Source organism: Giraffa tippelskirchi, chromosome X (genome assembly GCF_054371585.1).
Source record: "Giraffa tippelskirchi isolate mGirTip1 chromosome X, T2T-mGirTip1v1.2.pri, whole genome shotgun sequence".
In the NCBI taxonomy this organism is placed as follows: Eukaryota; Metazoa; Chordata; class Mammalia; order Artiodactyla; family Giraffidae; genus Giraffa; species Giraffa tippelskirchi.
Genome location: NC_137289.1, coordinates 152,386,422 through 152,405,051, shown reverse-complemented (window position 1 = coordinate 152,405,051; position 18,630 = coordinate 152,386,422). Strand labels below are relative to the sequence as shown.

Genomic DNA, 18,630 nt, shown 5'->3' with positions numbered 1-18,630 from the left:
GGTGCGATGCACACCGCGCCCCTTTCCACAAGGATGGAATAAAGGTGATTAGTTAACGGATCTGCGCGTTCAGCTGCCCAGTCGCTAAAGTCGTGTCTGACCCTTTGCGACCCCACTGGACCGTAGCCCACCAGGTTCCTCGGTCCATGGGATTCTCCCAGGCAGGAACACTGGAGTGGGTTGCCATTTCCTCCTCCAGGGCATTTTCCCGACGTAGGGATTGAACCTGAGTCTCCTGCGTTTGCAGGTGTTTTCTTTACCACTGAGCCATCAGGGAAACTCTTAAATCTAATTCTCCTCTTTATGTCCAACAGCAAAAAATCAAAAGGCCCAACCCTTAGGACTTCCATTAATCTTCTCCTGTGTGTGTGTGTGCTAAGTCGCTTCAGTTGTGGTTCAACCCTCTGTGACCCCGTGGACTGTAGCCCGCCAGGCTCCTCTGTCCGTGGGAATTCTCCAGGCAAGAATTCTGGAGTCGGCTTTAAATATACATATATCCCCTCCCTCTTGAACCTCCCTCCCACCCCCACCCCAGCCCTCTAGGTCATCACAGAGCCCCGAGCTGGGCTCCCTGGGCTATATACCAGCTTCCCACTAGGGATCTATTCTACACTTTGCAGTGGATGTACAGGGTGTCATGGATATACAGTCAGGCCCTGGAGAGTTATACGAGGGAAAAAGATCCTGTTTCCTCAACAAACACATTTTAAGTGGGAAAGAAATAGATGGCGTAGTGCTGTGTGCCAAGCCGTGTCCGACTCTCTGCGACACCAAACAGCAAAGGCAAAAGACCCACCCCCAGTACCTCCACGATCGGGTGCGCGCCTGCTAAGTCGCTTCCGTCGTGTCTAACTCTTTGCGACCCCATGGACTGCAGCCCACCAGGCTCCTCTGTCCGTGGGATTCTCCGGGCAAGAATACTGGAGTTGGGTTGCCAGGCCCTTCACTAGGGGATCTTCCTGACCCAGGGATCGAACTGGAGTCTTCTACACTGGCAGGTGGGTTCTTTACCACTGAGCCACCTGCGAAGCCCTTTAATTGATCGACTTCTCCTCTTTACGTCCACACAGCAGAGAGCAAAAGACCCACCCGGCCAGTACCTCCTATATTCCTCTTGACTCTTTCACGAAATCCCCGAATCAGGGTAAATGCCACCTTCACGCCGAGGCAGTGGGTATGGTTTTCAGAGAGGGTTCTGGAAGGCACCACGAAACCCAGGGTCTCCCAAGGCAGCCTCTCTGTTCCCTTTAGCTATTGGAGGGGCAGCTCCGGTTTGCTCAGCCCCAGCCTCCTTGAGTGGATGCTCAGGTCCTCCTCAAGTCCCCAGGTTGGCAGCAGGGATGCTCCAGGTTTGCGGTCACCGTTTCCCTTGGCCCGGCCAGGCTCCCGAGAGCAAGGTTGGGCGGGTCATCGTCTGTCCTGTGTGGCTGAGCTGAGCTCTAACGCATGCTTCCTGACACCCTCACCTCTACAGCTGGGGAGCATGTGTTCCTTTTTCTCCTCACCATCTATACAACCCCAAGAGGCACACGAAAAGATGCTCAGCATCACTAATTATCAGAGAAAGGCAAATCAAAACTACAATGAGGTATCAGCTCACACCGGTTAGAATGGTCATCAATGAAAAAAAAATCTACAAACGATATTAAAAAGCAGAGACATTACTTTGCCAACAAAGGTCCGTCTAGTCAAGGCTATGGTTTTTCCAGTATCATGTATGGATGTGAGAGTTGGACTATAAAGAAAGCTGAACGCCACAGAATTGATGCTTTTGAACTCTGGTGTTGGAGAAGACTCTTGAGAGTCCCTTAGACTGCAAGGAGATCCAACTAGTCCATCCTAAAGGAGATCAGTCCTGAATATTCATTGGAAGGACGGATGCTGAAGCTGAAACTCCCATACTTTGGCCACCTGATGTGAAGAGCTGACTCATTGGAAAAGACCCTGATGCTGGGAAGGATTGGGGGCAGGAGGAGAAGGGGATGACAGAGGATGAGATGGCTGGATGGCATCACTGACTCAATGGACATGAGTTTGAGTAAGCCCTGGGAGTTGGTGATGGGCAGGGAGGCCTGGCGGGCTGCAGTCCCTGGGGTCGCAAAGAGTCAGACACGACTGAGCAAGTGAACTGAACTGAACTGACAAATGATAAGTGCTGGAGAGGGTGTGGAGAGAAGGGAACCTCCTTGCACTAGAACTAACGTATGATACAGCAATCTCACTCCTGGGCATATACCCTGAGAAAACCATAACTCCAAAAAAAAAAAAAAAAAAACCACATGCAGCGCAGTGTTCACTGCAGCCCTGTTTACAGTAGCCTTGACATGGAAACAACCTAAGTGTCCATCGACAGATGAATGGATAAAGAAGATGAGGTACACACACACACACACACACATACACACAATGGGATATTATTCAGCCATGAAAAGGAACGAAATTGAGTCCATTGTAGAGATGTGGATGGACCCAGAGTTTGTCATACAGAGTGAAGTAAGTCAGAAAGTGAAAGTCGCTCAGTGGTGTCGGACTCTTTGCAACCCCACGGACTACACAGTCCATGGGATTCTCCAGGCCAGAACACTGGAGTAGGTAGCCTTTCCCTTCTCCAGGGGATCTCCCCGACCCAGGGATCGAACCTAGGTCTCCCACACTGCAGGCATATTCTTCACCAGCTGAGCCACCAGGGAAGCCAAAGAATACTGGAGTGGGTAGTCTAGCCCTTCTCCAGGGGATCTTCTTGACCCAGGAATCGAACTGGGGCCTCCTGCATTGCAGGCAGAGTCTTTACCAACCAAGCTACCAGGGAAGCCCTTACACAAGCACCCCAGTGTTCACTGCAGCACTGTTGACAGTAGCCATGACACAGAAGCAACCTAAGTGTTCATCAACAGATGGATGAATAAAGAAGATGTGGTACATATACACAACGGAATATTACTCAGCCATGAAAAGGAACGAAACAGTCTGTTCGCAGTGATGCGGATGAACCTAGAGTCTGTCACACAGAGTGAAGGAGGTCAGAAAGAGAAAATCAGATATTGCATATTAACGCCTACATATGGAATCTGGAAAGATGGTCCTGATGAACCTATTTGCAGGGCAGGAATAGAGATGCAGACATAGAGAAGGGACAGGTGGACACAGTGGGTGAAGGAGAAGGTGAGGTGAATCGGAAGAGTAACACTGACATATATACACGACCGTGTGGGAAATAGATAGATAGAGGGCAGCTGTGGTATAGCCCAGGGAGCTCAGCTCGGTCCTCTGTGATGACCTAGAGGGGTGGGATGGGGGCTGGGAGGTAGGCTTAAGAGGGAGGAGATATGTGGACACTTATGGCTGATTCACGTGGTTGCATAGCAGAAACCAACACAGCATTATGTAAAGAAATTATATTCCAATTAAAAAAAAACAACTGGAGGAAAAGGGTTAGTCGCTCACTCTTGTCTAACTCTTTGCGACCCCCGTGGACTGTAGCCCGCCAGGCTCCTCTGTCCATGGGGATTCTCCAGGCAAGAATACTGGAGTGGGTTGCCGTTTCCTTCTCCAAACAAAGGAAAAGCTGGTGCTAGAAGCAGAATCCTGGTCAGGCAGAGGAAGATGCAGGATGCTCTAAGGAGGGGGCATGGCCCAGGGACACTCTACGATGGAACAAGGTACAGAGGACGCTAGGTATCCGTGCAAAAGGGATCTCCTCAGTGGAGGGACATGCCTTCCATCCAAGGCACAGTCCTTTCCGAACCAAAACCCCTTGGTGTTCCCCGCTTGCTTCCTTCAGCAAATTCCTCATTAAATCATTAGGGAAGCGTTTGGCGTCCGACGTGGAGCCTATCCAAGCTGTCAGTAATCTGCCTGCGTCCAGCGTCTTTTCTCACAGTTGGAGAACGTCCAGCGTGTGTGAGATCAGCAGAGAATGTACAGCTGTCTCCAATGTAACGGCATCGGTCACTTCCTGGGTTATCTACAAGGCAGATGGAGGGGAAAAAAAAAAGAACCCAACTCTCTGAACAGAAGCCAAGCCTGAAGGACACAGCTGTGCTTGAGAGAGATGGAAAGACAAAGGGGAAAAGGGAGGTACAGTCCCGGAGACTGCAGGGCCGAAACAGAGACGCAGATTTGTGGACACAGCTGGGAGAGGAGAGGGCACGACGAACTGAGAGAGGAACACGGACATATATACCCCACACGTGTAAAATATAGAGCGCGTCTGGGAAGCTTCTGAGTAACACAAGGAGCTCAGCTCGCTGCTCTGTGATGACCTGGAGAGGCGGTCATCGCTTTTAGTTCCGTGCATCACCTAGAGTCTGTTTGGACACCGAAGCAGATGGGTCATTTTGGATGAAGCAAAGCGGTCTTTGCAGCACCCCGGTCTGCCAAGTAGAGACCGTCGTATAGTCCCTTGTCATACGGGCTGACTTTTCTCCTTCCACCATCAATTCCTATGTTGGAGTTGGGAACCGCCCCCAGAAGCTCAGAATGCGGCTGTACTTGGAGATGGTCTTTAAAGAGGGGATGAAGGTAAAAAAATGAGGTCTACGAGGGTGTGTCCTGATCTCATAGGGCCGGGGTTCTGATAAGAGGAGGAGATGGGGACACTAGACACACACAGACGAATGACCGCGTGAGGACACGGCCGTTGACACGCCGAAGAGGGTTCAGGAGGAACCAGGGCTGTGGTCACCTGGATCTTGGACTTCCAACCTCCCAAACGGTCCGAAAAGAAGTTGGCTGCCCCAGCCGCCACCTGGGAAGCCCTAAGCCTCAGTTAATAATGCTGCGTGTTTCCACAGCTGCTTTGAAAAATAAACCTCACACCCTTGTTCATTTCTTACTCCCCCGTCCCTGTAAAGAGATACACCCCTTGACAGATTCTCTAGAGTCCTTTCCCATCCCACCTACCTGTGGTCCTCTTCTGAGAGTCTCTGCTTCTATGCAGACTTCTTACGCTCAAGGAACTCTCCCCTCTCCACCTACCAACCCCGGTTAGAACGCCCGACGTGTAAACGCCCTACCTGTGGACACCTTGGTCCAAGTCACAAAGGGCTTGGGTTTCCCCGTGGCCTCACAGGGGAACATGACGTCCGTCTCTGCGGTGACGGTCACGGTCTGCGGGGATTTGGTGATGATCTGCGGCTTTTCCCCGAGCGTCCAGAATTTGGACGCAGGCAGCCCTCCGGCGGAGAAGAGCTTTGCGCTGCTGTGATGGAAGCTTCTGGAGGGCAGGGCGGAAGACATCGCGAAGGGGACGGAGCTCCGGGTGGAGGAGACTGGGGGCATGTTCCGTACGTTCGTGGGGGGTGGCGCTGTGGTCCTGGGGACGTGCAAGACGGGAGGCGCTGGGGGCCCCAGGTCCATGTGGAAGATGCTCTGAGAGTGGATCCGAGTGTAGGGACCTGGGTGGACCTTTCTGTCTCTCAACACCGGGGCTGCAGAGGTGGGTCGCTGAGGTTTCGGAGTACCTCCCAACTGGGGGAAAGAGAGGGTCCTGTTGATAAAGAAAGGGAATCTTCCGCTGGGAAAAGGAGGTGCTCTCGAATCCGGAGGCTTGCCCACGGGCTCTCTTAGATCAGGCAGGTGGTTATTTGCAAACGATCTGGAGTTGCCCGGGAATCGGTCAGTTCCTTGGCTGGTCGTCATACCCGGAACGCTAGGTTTGGACCCAGGCCACGAAACCACCATGGGAGTTGTCGGATAACTCGGTGATCTCGGAGTCGTCACGTGCCCGGCCTCCGGCCAAACCCTCGACGGGTACGCAGTGATTCCCGGTTTGCGGGTCAGGTGACGAGGGGGCTGGAAGGTGACCGAGTATCTGAAGGGACTTTGTGTGACCGCTTGCGGGGGTCTCACGGTTCCTCTTGGTGGGATCGGTGTGGCGGGAACTCTGGCTGGTTGGTGGAAAACCGGGACCCTCCAAGCCTCGTCTGGACCATCTGGAGCACGGGGAAGGATGTTTTTCATTGTGCCATCAAACGCTTCCTTTCTTAACTCCTCCTTTGGAGTCAAGGTAAACTTGTCCTGGTTGGAAGAGGGCGTAGATAGCTGGTCTGGCTTCGAGAGATGCCGAGTTACGTCGTTCTTCACTGAAGGCGCTTTGGTTTCTGGGATCCCCACGTAATGGAAGGAGACGTGGGGTTTGGAAGTTTTCCAGGCTGCTGACGTCCCTGAAGGAAGAGGTGGTGTGGGCTTTGTGGTGGTCTCTGCGGAGGACATGAGAGTCGTGGGTGGGAATGGCGATTCCGGCTCCTCCACCGGGGCAGGAGTGGACACGCGACTCTGGGGTCTGATTTCAGGACGGACGGTAGCGTGAGCGGTTTCACGGCCTCTCTGATCACGGACGGTGGTTTCTGCCGGACTCGAAGATGCCTCTACTTTTAGGACGGGGAGAGTCGTCGCAGGAGCCACCTGTTGGGGTTGAAACAGCACAGAGACCGCCGCTGAAGGTGAAAACTCGGTAGGCAAACCTCGATCCGCCGACTCTCTCACAGAGGGTGATTCTGTAAGCGCTTCCGAAGGGCTGGTCACAGGTGGGTCTGTCTGTCCCATCGCAGGCTGGGTTGCCCCTGGGGGATCCCAGCTTGTTGTTTCTGGAAAGCGAGACGTCAGAGGCGCCTCCTTAAATCCTCCCGCAGGGGAGACCTCGGCCACAGAAGGTGATGCCGCGTGAGTGACTGAGTCTCCAGGCACCAGACCATTGGTTTGATAGTCCCTGAGGTCTGTGACACCGTGGTTGTTCATTTTCTTTCCGTCTGACGCAGGCTGGCGTGTGACTGGAACGGTCTCTCGGAATCTGTCAGGAGACAGATGTGTTTTGCTGGTGGCGGCTGGGCTATAGGCTTCCCTGCTGGTTATCTCCCGTGGGTGTCCAGTGGTGAAAGAGATGGTCGTAGGGGAAAGTGCAGCTTGGGAACTGGAGGGAAAAGAGGTTTTATACTTATCTTCTGGAGAAAGGCTGGGCTTGGACACAGAAGCCGCAGAGCTCAGGGTAGAAGCGATGTATCGGTGTCTGTTGGGTCTCTTGACCTGTTTCCTGCGTGGGCTGCCCCCGGATACGGGTTCGGCCTGCTCCTCCGTGTCCAAGCGTCCTGGGGTACCTACGGCATTGTTAACCCAGGTTGTAGGACCCAGAGAACTCGCCAGTTGGCTTGGAGTCTTCACTTCGGGGACTTGGGTCAGTGGAGTCGAGACAGTGTCTGTCGGGGCAAACGTCGTATGCGGGGCCTGCTTATGGCGCTGTCGGAATTTGTGGGGTCGGAATCGCCTCCTCCCGTGGGGCCTCTTTCGAGAGGGATGAGTGGTCAGCACCGACGGTGAAGTGTCCTTTTGGGCTGGCGTGGTCACTGCTGCCGTGGTCGTGTCCTTACCGAGCACGACGCCAAGCGTGGATTCCCCGGGATGCTGCAAGTCAGTGACGCTGTTCACCACTTCCAGAGTCGAGTCAAGCGGAGTGGTCGGGTCTACGGCTTGCCCGTTTCCCTGGATGCGTCTGGAGTCCGTGGGGTGTGTCTCTAGCGTACCCCCTCCCTGCAGTGTCTGAGAAGTCTCCTCCGTGCCCTTGGGAATCAGTGGGGGGCCTGGAGTGCTTAACCCAGTTTTCACAAGCTGCGGGCTGTCTGTCTGTTCCTGTAGGCGCGTTTCAGCTGGGACGTCGGGGTCTCCTAAGGTGGGGTCTTCAAGTGGCTCAGATGTCCTGGCCTCGGCAACCCACAAGATGGGGGTTGGCGTGAAGTGTGTGGAGGCCTGTTCTTTCACGGTATTCTCGGCTGGTTGTGAATCTGTCCCCAGCTCGGGGTAAAAGTAGGTCACAGTCTCAGACTCAGCCAAGGGTATGGCGTCCATCGGGGATTCATCCTCAGGGGATGTGGACTCCGGTACGGATCCAACACCGAGGGTAGACCAGCCGTCTGTGGCTACGTGTTCATTGGTGGGTTCTTTGTGCTCCATTTCCAGGATCTGCAAAGTAGAAGATTCATAAAGTATAGATGACGGCGTCGTGGCTGGGGCCGGGTTGGAGTCAACTCCAGTGGGAGTCGCACCCACAGTCTTCTCAGAAGAGCCCTCGGCAATAAATTCTTCCACGCGTGTGGCTATCACTCTGGGTTCACTACCAATGACTCCGTCGTGGCCAGGTTGGAGCGGAACGGTCCTAGTGGAAGAGACAGCGCTGGAAATCTGCTCTTCCTCGCCAAATACGGACACATCTCCCGAGGATTCTTCTGCACTGCTTGTGGTCTGCACAGGCGATACCGAGTAGGGAGCAACAGCAGGCAGAGGTGATAACACTTCCTGCCTCATCAGTGAAGGTGAGCTGACTGTGACGACCTGGGGTCCTTCCGTTCCCTTAGGGACACTTCTCCCACGTACTCTGGCTAAGATATCTGCCCAGCGTTCTGGATTAATCTGCTTGCTGGCCACGTTTATCCTCCGCCTGGACTCGAAGACTCTGCGGCCTTCAGCGACGTGGGTCTCCGGCTCCTTTGAGGGGTGCTTCCAGGGTTTCAGCTTTCTGCGCCCTTTCCTGGTCTTCTTACCCCCGCCGACGGCGTCGTCCTTTTCTCTGATTAACAGCTCTTGGTCCTGCGGGTGGAGGGCCGTCGTGGATGCGCTCTCTTCCTCTCCCGTGCCGGAGCCGCCTTCATCCTCCACGATCCCTCCACGCCCTCCGGAAAGAGTCCTGCCTCCTGGGCGCCCGCCTCTTTTCGGAGACCTGCCGGACCCCCTCTTGCTCACCTGGACCCCCACCGTAAAATGGTCCGCCCCTCTCTGGTTGACTGCCACGCATCTGTAGTAACCGCTGTCGCTGCCTTGAACCTTAGGGATGGAGAGAGTGCCGTCGGCCAGCATGTAGGCGTGCGAGGCGTTGGCCATCACGTTCAGCAGCCTTTTGTTGGGAAGGATCCAGCTGATCTGGGCCTCCGGTACAGCCAGCGCCTGGCAAGGCAGCATCACGGGCTCCCCTGGGTTCTTCTGAACGGTCACAGTGTACGCGTCGAGAGGCTGAATGACCGGCGGCTGCACCAGGACCCTGTACAGCATCCGGTCCACCTCATCCCTCACCCGAGCGACACACTGGTACAAACCAGCGTCCGACGGCTGCGTCGACCTGATCTTCAGCCAGCCGCTGGTGAGGACCGAGAACCTGCCGTCGCGGTCTTCCATCGGTGCTTTCACGACAGACCCGTCTGGGAGCACCCAGAAGATGGAAGGGCTCTCGGAAGCCCTCACGTTGCAGCTCAGCTGGCAGGGGCTCCCCTCCAGGACGGTCTGGGCTCTCTGCACGGCTCTGCCGGGCTCGATCATCACCCAGCTTCTGCTCCGAGATGGCCTCGCGTCTTTGGCGGACATGGTCAGGGCATGCCGAGACGCGTAGGACAGCACCACCACTTTCGCTGAGCTCAGACGCCGGTTGAGCTGCAGCTCGATGGACGGCTGCGTGACCCACTCCGGCTCGGCGAGGACGTGGGCCCTGACGCCCGTGTAGTAGAGCGTCGTGTCGTCGTCAGGATCTTGCCTGTACTGGTAGCCGACCCCGGGGTCTTTGCCGAGCGCGGGTTCCCGGTGGAGCTTCACGGGGACCTCGCTGTAGTAGGCCATCAGCTTCCAGAGCTTCTCGTAGTTCTGTCGAGTCATGGGGCACTCAAAGTCCAAGGCGACCGTGGCGTTGATCTCTATCTCCTGGGGGTCCGTCTGGTTCAGGTACAGTCTATACACGTCCGTGGGCTTCTTGATGTCACAGACCAAGTGGACCGTGTTTCCGTGCTCGTTGCTCATGTTGACGGACACGTTCCACGTGGGGAACTGGAATCCGTCCGGGGAGAAGGGGTGGTCGGCGTCCTCCTCTTCGTCCCGATCTTCCTCGCTACTCCGGCTCCGGTTCTGTCTCAGCGGGGACTCGATCGAAGGCTTCTGGCAGGGGACATCCTGCAACTTCTGCAGCTCCCGTTGCTGCCACTTCTTGGGACTGAAGCACGTGGAACAGAGCTGACCCCCTTCGTAGGCTTTGTCCTTCTTACACTTCAGGACTCCTGAAACACAGCATCAGACAGACATGCTCTAACTCAATGACCCGAAGAAAGGACAGGGGATGAAGCCTCTGTCTGCATCTTTATCACCTGGGTGCGTCTCAACGAAGATTCAAGACCTTACCTACCTTGTGCCCGTGATGTCACCTAGGAGCTTAAATCCATTTAACCCCGTGTGTGGTAACTAACCAGGGTCTGGGAAGTTCTTGACAGGGAGCAATGAGGACTTTTGAAAAAGGTACTTTTAGGGACTTCCCTGGTGGTCCACTGGCTAAGACTCCACGCTCCCAACGCAGGGGGTCTGGGTTCCATTCCTGGTCAGGAACTAGATCCCATGTGCAGCGTGAAAAGGTATTTTTAAGTTGACAAAGAATCTCTCTTCATACATATGATGCAGTTTTCCTTTTATGAAGGTCCAGGGGACCTTGTAAGTCTCTGTAAGTCTCTGCAACCCATGAACACATTTCCAGGTCCTAGAACCAACTATGGGCCTTCCCGGTGGCTCAGATGCTAAAGGGTCTGCCTGCAATGCAGGAGACTGGGGTTCTATGCCTGAGTCAGGAAGATCCCCTGGAGGAGGAAATGGCAACCCACTCCAGTACTCTTGCCTGGAGAATCCCACGGACAGAGGAGCCTGGTGGGCTACAGTTCATGGGGTTGCCAAGAGTCAGACACAACTGAGTGACTAATGCTTCAGGACCAACTGTTGGCATGACTAGTATCATGACGACCTTTCATAACTACATTTTTTTGCAACCATTTTTCATTTCAGGCAGTACTTTCTTTTTTGGATTCACATTCTTATTCTTGGCTTCCTGGACACTCAATCCTCCAGGATTTCATCCTTTTCTGGCCAACACTGACTCTTTCAGCGTTTCTCTGCCCAACTCATTATGCTATGGGGGTGTCTTGACATTTCCGTTATAACATTTCCTGCCACACTGATTTGAGGATGCGCTTTCACCCAACCCAAGAGGAAGCAAGAGCTGGAGTGGAGTAATTTGTCCAGAATGCTAAGGGTCGGCAGCTAAGAATCACACTGCCTCTCCGCTGTCCTTGAAAGTTAAAGTGTTAATCACTCAGTCGTGTCCAACTCTTTGCAATCCCGCGGACTGAAGCCCGCCAGGCTCCTCTGTCCAGGGGATTCTCCAGGCAAGAATACTGGAGTGGGTGGCCATTTCCTTCTCCAGGGGATCTTCCCAACCCAGCGATCGAACACAGGTCTCCCACACTGCAGGTGGGTTCTCGACCGTCTTAGCTGCCTCCGCGGTTCCTACCTTTGGATTTCGCGTCCCACTGCAGAAACCAGGTCATGTCGCAGTCACAGGACCACGGATTGCCGTGCAGGTAGAGGTTCTCTAGAAGCGGCATGTTCTGCAGCATGCCAGCAGGAAGAGTGCTGATGGCGTTCTCGGCCAGGTAGAGGTGTCTCACGGTGGAGAGCCTGAAGTAGTCCAGGAAGGCGAAGGTGGAGAACGTGGCAGGGTGCAGCTGGCGGAGCATGTTGCCCTCTAAGTGGAGGAGCCTCAGGGAGGTTAAGCCCCTGAACGCTTCCGGGTGGATGAACTCGATCTTGTTGTGGTCCATGTGCAGCCTCACCAGGTTCCACAGCCCCTGCAGGGTCTCGCCCGTGATGACGCGAAGCTTATTGTAGCTGAACTTGAAAACCTACAAAGACCGCAAGTGGAAAAATGTCACTCAGTCGTGGCTGACTCTGTGCGACCCCAGGGACTATACGGTCCAGGGAATTCTCCAGGCCAGAATACTGGAGTGGGTTGCCATGTCCTCCTCCAGGGGATCTTCCAGACCCAGAGATGGAACCCATGTCTCTCGCATTGGCAGGCAGATGCTTTACCACCGAGCCACCTGGGAAGCCACCACGCCCGGTTTACCTGGAGTGAAATGAGGTCTCTCAGAGCCCCGTCGGGGATGCTGGGGATATCATTTCCATGGATCATGAGGAGCTCCAGCTTTCTCAGTCCAGCGAATGATGTTTCCGACAAAGCCTGTATGCTATTAAACCTAGAAAAGAAAAAAGAATAGAAATGGAAAGTCATTTCTGAAAAAAAAAAAAAAATCTTTGGGGCTGTCCCAACAGGAAAGAGCAACTCTTTCTTTCAAAACAGGAAAGAGCCACTCTTTTTCTTTCAATGCTGAATGAGAACCCGAAAAAAACATCTGTGTGGGAATGAAAATCAGGAGCGCTCTGCCAATAATAGGTCATTCCCCGAGGGTTTTCAACCCTTTGCAGACTGCTGGCAGGCAACTCAGACCCTGAGTTCTATCTGCAGAAGACACTGGTGTTGTCTCTTTTCTTTTTTCCCAACAAGATGCACGATGCCAGCCTTGTTATCTCTTTTGAGGTTGGACTTCCCTGGTGGCTCAGACGGTGAAGAATCTGCCTGCAGTGCAAGAGACCTGGGTTCGATTCCTGGGTGGGGAAGATCCCCTGGAGAAGGGAATGGCAACCCACTCCAGTATTCTTGCCTGGAGAATCCCATGGACAGAGGAGCCTGGTGGGATACCATCCGTGGGGTCAAAAGAGTCAGACACGACTGAGCTACTAACAGTATCCAAAAACAGTGCTGTGATATTATGAGTGATATTTTTCTACTATGTGTACTTTATTTTTTTTTTTAATTTTCAATTGGGAGTATAATTGGTTTACAATATTGTGTTGGTTTCTGCCATACATCAACATGAATCAGCCATTTAAAATGTGGCACATTGAATCAAGTTACAAATTAAGCCAGATGGAAGTACTCGGTGTTGGTGCCAGGAAATTAGTCCTTGTATTTTTATTTTTCTTTAATATTACACAAAACCATCTCAAGATACTGTTGGCGGGAGGAGGAAAAAGAGGCATTTTGGTATCCGTCTTTGCTTCCAATGGCAAAGCCTTTGCGTGCTCAGTCGCTAAGTCACTGCCCCACTCTTTGCGACCCCATGGACTGTAGCCTGCCAGGCTCCTCTGCCCATGGGATTCTCCGGGCAGGAATACTGGAGAGGGTTGCCCTGCCTTCCTCCAGGGGATCTTCCCAACCCAGGGGTCGAACCTGCGTCTCCTGCACTGCAGGCAGATTCTTTACCGCTGAGCCACCAGGGAAGCCTGAGAGACAAGAGTGACCACAGATCAACCCTGTTTTCCTTTCTGCAAACTTGCAGAGCCCATTCGATCCTGATTCAAAGCAGCCTTAGTTCCTCTTCTGCATAAATTGGAAGACTGTGAAAAGGAAACGGGTTTTAAAATTGTAAAACGATTTAAAGATTATAAAAAGGAAACGGTTACTATTCCCTTTTCTGGCAAAGCCAACCTCTTTTCCCTGTGGAGTAATCATCATTGTGGTTAGAATTTTTTTTTTTTTCCAGACAGTCAAGTTTGCCAAGCTTTTTTGTTCTGGAGAGACCTATTTCATGGTCCATTGCTACGGATTTGCAAAGTGTTTATCTCACTGTCTTAACTGCCCATTCTTTTACTCTTCCACTGGTCCTTCTAATCGATAAAGGCAAGAATTTTCAAGGCTCTGTACTCAAAGAGGACTTTGTCTTACTGGTCATCTTGTCTTACTAAAATGTCTATTCTGCTGCTGCTGCTGCTGCTAAGTCACTTCAGTCGTGCCCGACTCGGTGCGACCCCATAGACAGCAGCCCACCAGGCTCCGCCGTCCCTGGGATTCTCCAGGCAAGAACACTGGAGTGGGTTGCCATTTCCTTCTCCAGTGCATGAAAGTGAAAAGTGAAAGGGAAGCCGCTCAGTCGTGTCCAACTCCTAGCGACCCCATGGACTGCAGCCTACCAGGCTCCTCCGTCCATGGGATTTTCCAGGCAAGAGTACTGCAGTGGGCTGCCATTGCCTTCTCCGAAATGTCTATTCATCAAACTCTAAATAGTTTTGTTGTTTTATAGGTGGGAGAAAGTAGCTAGTATATTTTGCTGAAGAACTCCAAGTGATTGTCTACTACTAGAACTGTGCAAATGATGGTTTAGTATGAAAATTTCACGAGTACCTGTAATTCATAGAAATTGACACTTAGGTATAGGAAGTATATACGGGTATAGAAGGAAATTAAAACATAAAAATTCTACCTGAAATGCTGCACTAAAATATCTGTTTAGGGGACTTCCCTGGTGGTCCCAGGTGGTGCTAGTGGAAAAGAACCCGCCTGCCAATGCAGGAGATGTAAGAGACGGGGGTTCGATCCCTGGGTTGGGAAGATCCCCTGGAGGAGGACATGGCAAACCACTCCAGTGCTCTAGCCTGGAGAATCCCATGGAGAGAGGAGCCTGGTGGGCTACAGTCCATGGGGTTGCAGAGAGTTGGACATGACTGAGCAACACGTTCACTTTTTGATGATCCAGCGGTTAATACTTCATGCTCCTCCCAATGCAGGGGGCCCAGGTTCAATCCCTGGTCTGGGAACTAGATCCCATATGCCTCAACTAGGAGTTGGCACGACACAACTAAAGATTCCACATGCTGCAACTGAGACCTGATGCAACCACATAAATAAATACATTAAAAAAAAAACTTGTTTAAAAGGCATCAATATTTTAAATAGGCAAAACCTGAAAGAACTGTAATTTCATCAAAGTCACAACTGCATCATACTGATAATTTAAAGATGCACTCGGGGTCAAAGACGTCTCACTCATTCTATTTATCATTTTGTAACAACTGCTGAAATCTATTTAAATGCTATTAGCATATTTATGCATGCGTCATACATTTTGCATCTGCAGTGTATTAAAGAACTGTTATCCATGGAAATTTATCAAGGAGCTGAAGCTGTCTGTGATGGTTCATAATCAAGCTTTATGACAGAGATTGGTGCTGATGAATTAATTCAGATACTAGCCCCAAAGGACCACATGTAGTAGTTATAAATGTCCTCTTGATTCGGTGCATCATGCAAGACACGGTGACCCACACACCCGTATACACTCACAGTCACGTACGTGCACACACACCCGAAAATGAACAATGAAACCTGCCCGCCTGCTCGCGAGGAGGCTGAAGATCGCTCAAAAGGAATGCGGTACAAACCCCAGATTGATTCTTTCCACATGCGGAGAAATCCCAGCAGGCACGGATGCCAAGGAGCGGAACGTGCAGTGGACTTCGCTGGGGACGTAGCAGGCGCAGGGGTGGGGGCAGGCCAGTGCCACACGGGGGTGGCCCCACAGCAGAATCAGGACCATGGAGAGAGCTCGCCACCACGCCCATGTCGTCGGCATCTCATCCGGGTGGGTCATCCCGGCACACCTGTCAGGGAGCCACACAAAGCCGGCTGTCAGACAGCCCTTCCATACTGCCAGCTGGTTTTACCTGCATTGTTCATCATGGTGCTAAGCTTCCCAAGGCGTCGGCATGGGATATCTGAGCGACCCAAAACATGTGCGTGGAGCAACACAAAACTCCTTCTATTTTTTTTAATCGTTGTTCGCCACTCAGTTTAATGCAACTGTGGAATGTAGCCTTCACTCCTGACATCGATATTATGACTCGGAAATGTCACTGTGTTGTGAGGGAGGGTATGAAATTCACAGGCCCGGTGGAGTGGGTAGCTGTTCCCTTCTTCAGGGGATCTTCCCAACTCAGGGATCAAACCCAGATCTCACGCATTGCAGGAGGACTCTTAACCAGCTCAGCCACCAGGGAAGCCCAAGAAGACAGGAGTGGGTAGCCTATGCCTTCTCCAGGGGATTTTTCTGACCCGGGAAGCCAACCAGGGTCTCCTGCATTGCAGGTGGATTCTTTACCAGCTGAGCTACCAGGGAAGCCCTGTACAGATACACAAATGGGTGTATATATACAAATATATATTTGTATAAATGTATGAAAGGTGAAAGGAAAGGGTTAGTCGATCAGTCATGTCTGACTCTTTGCAACACCATGGACTGTAGCCCGCCAGGCTCCTCTGTCCATGGGATTCTCCAGACAAGACTACTGGAGTGGGTTCCCATTTCCCGCTCCAGGGAATCTTCCTCACCCAGGGATCAAACCCAGATCTCCTGCATTGCAGGCAGATTCTTTACTCTTTGAGCCATCAGGGAAGTCCTATATGCATCAATATATATTTGTAAAAATGTATATATACACACAAATATACAAATATATGTAAATATGTGTTTGAATAAATGTATATATAAGGGCTTCCCAGGTGACTCAGTGGTAAAGAAGCTGCCTGCCAATGAAGGAAAGTCAGGAGACCCAGTTTCGATCCCTGGGTCAAGAAGATCCCCTGGAGGAGGCAAGGGCAACCCACTCCAGTATTCTTGCCTGGGAGAATCCCATGGACAGAGGAGCCTAGCAGGCCACAGTCCGTGGAATCACAAAAGAGTTGGACATGACTTAGCAACTAAACAACAATGTATATATGCACACAAGTATAAATGTGTATATATATATTTGTGCTTATATAGGGAGATGAGAAAGTTCATGGACAGATGAGCCTGGTGGGCTATAGACCATGGGGTTGCAAAGAGTCAGACATGACCGAGCAACTAACGTACACACATATAGGGATGACAGACACATTTATGTTTGTATAATAAGTCGTAAAAGTAACCGTTATCTGTCCACCTCCGATATGTATCCCAAGCATCTCTGATGTTTATCCCAAGCCGTTACATACTGTATATAATGAGTAACAAGCTTCTCAGGAAATCCATTATGACCAGAAGTATTTCCTTCTTTTAATGGCATTCCTTAAAGTTTTACTCATACCATCTTCTAGGGCTTATAGAGACGTTCACTAAAGCAGAATGTATTCCATTGTATGTGGGTTTGTCTCCTCTCCTTAATTTTTCCCCCCTTGGCAGAACCACAATGTTGTGAGCACACAACATCATTCTTTACCAGGGAGCAAATTTGGAGAAATCTCTGAAAAATCTGCCATGAGACTCGAAAGAGGCAAGGAATAGTCTGATGAAGAATCTTGAGGCAAACAAAAAAGGTCAGTAAGACCAAAAAAAAAAAAAAGACAGAGAGAGGAAGGAAGGAGAAAAGATAGGAAACAATGGAGGTCAGAAGGAAAAAAGGGAAAGAGAAAAAAGGAAGGAAAAGATCAGATAAAATATTAGGCTGCATCAGCCGCGACCTCCTTTAGAAAGTCAGTGACTATTTCTGCATGGATCAGTCATGCCTTCATCAAATCACACTTTCGCCAACTCTTGCATGAAGTTTATGGATCAGTAGCAACACAGGGCAAGTGGAGAATCACGGTTACAGAAACGCCCGCGTTCCCGACAGTTCCCTTTTCTGCGCGAACGCTGACTGCTGATCATAAACACTCCATTTGCTCCCGCGCTGTAGGGACATCGCAGATGCACAGCGTTTTCCGCTCTTTAGAGGACCTGGGAACATACGTTTTCTGAAGCCCTTACGCGTTTCCTTTTACAGCTGCTCCTAAAGAGCTGACGGTGCAGGCAGCTTTGCAAACACCGAGCTCAGGCGCCTCCTCTCCGCCTCGGAACCGATCGGCTTCTGCAGCGCTTTTTTCGGTTCTCCAGGCCCCTCACCCGCGCGCTTGACCTCCACACCAGGCTCATGCCCAAGCTCTGTGTCCGCAGGCGGACCTGGTCCCCGGCGTCCCGAAGCCTCGCTCCCCGCGCTCGGCTTTCCACCCAGGGCTCCCCAGAAGACCGTAGGGGCGCGCCCCCCCTTCTCAGGGAACCCCAATCCCGAGGCCTCGCGGGGAAGCCGCCCCGAGCCTGCCCTATCTCTGGGCACGCCCGGCGAACCCCGGGAAGCTGAACTCGGGGCGCGAGGAGGTCCGCGGGCGTCCACCCGGAGGTGGAGAGTCTGGAGGGGCCGGGCGCGCGGCCTTGCGTCCCTGGCCGGCTTCCAGCGCGCGTTCTGGACGCGCCGAGACAGGCTGCGCGGTGACTTCACGAACGAGCTTTCCCGGAGCGCGGCTCGGGTTACCCCGAGGGTCTCCGAGGTCGGAGACTCGGCCACCAAAGGGCGTCTCTCCCCCAAACCATGACTTCCCCAGGTTGCGCGCGGCTCGGAGACACCCCCCTGCCCCCAGCCGAGGGGAGGAGGTGACTTTGCATCTCCCTACTTTGCAGGGCAAAAGAAGGAGGTGGGCGGGGGTTAGGAGTGGGGAGTCTTTGGGATCTGGAGAAACTGCGGAGACGGCCCGCAACTGTGACTTGCCCCTCGCCACCAACGCAGGAGCGCAACCGGTTACACTTGAGGGTCCTGTCGGGGGTCCCCAGGAAACCAGGGATGGGGTGGGGCGAGGCCACTTTGGAAAGGGGACCTTAGACCTACTCAGCGCATCTGCCCGGATGATTTCCGTCACCTTCTGTGCCCGATGGTGCTGTGCTGCTCTTAGTCGCTCAGTCGTGTCCGACTCTTGGCGACCCCACGGAATTCCACAGAATTCTCCAAGCCAGGATACTGGAGTGGGTTGCCATTTCCTGCTCCAGGGTTATCTTCCCCACCCAGGGATCGAACCCGGGTCTCCCGCATGGCAGGCGGATTCTTTTACCAGCTGAGCCACCAGGGAAGCCCCGTTCTGGATGGTAGCTGGACCCTTAACGGAGCGCCAGGAAACATTTCCAGAAGTCTTCTCTGCCCTCGACCCCTGCTCCCCCCAGC

At 52.6% G+C, this 18,630-nt stretch overlaps 1 protein-coding gene, 1 long non-coding RNA gene and 1 other non-coding gene across 3 annotated transcripts in view; 1 reads left to right on the top strand and 2 right to left on the bottom strand.

The window, feature by feature from the left end:
* LOC145536412 (uncharacterized) overlaps positions 1-18,630 on the top strand; it is a 111,442-nt gene that overhangs the window by 52,233 nt on the left and 40,579 nt on the right. The window lies entirely within an intron of this gene.
* The window catches only part of MXRA5 (matrix remodeling associated 5), a 29,379-nt gene that overhangs the window by 9,938 nt on the left and 811 nt on the right, over positions 1-18,630 (bottom strand). The window contains exons 2-5 of the mRNA XM_081565737.1: positions 15,067-15,285; positions 11,915-12,044; positions 11,300-11,690; positions 5,016-10,025 (exon numbers count right to left, since the gene is read on the bottom strand). Coding sequence (XP_081421863.1) covers positions 5,016-10,025; positions 11,300-11,690; positions 11,915-12,044; positions 15,067-15,285 — 5,750 coding nt within the window. The remainder of the gene's footprint in view (positions 1-5,015; positions 10,026-11,299; positions 11,691-11,914; positions 12,045-15,066; positions 15,286-18,630) is intronic.
* On the bottom strand, positions 18,466-18,538 carry TRNAG-GCC (transfer RNA glycine (anticodon GCC)). Its single transcript has one exon. It is a non-coding gene; the product is annotated as a tRNA-Gly (tRNA).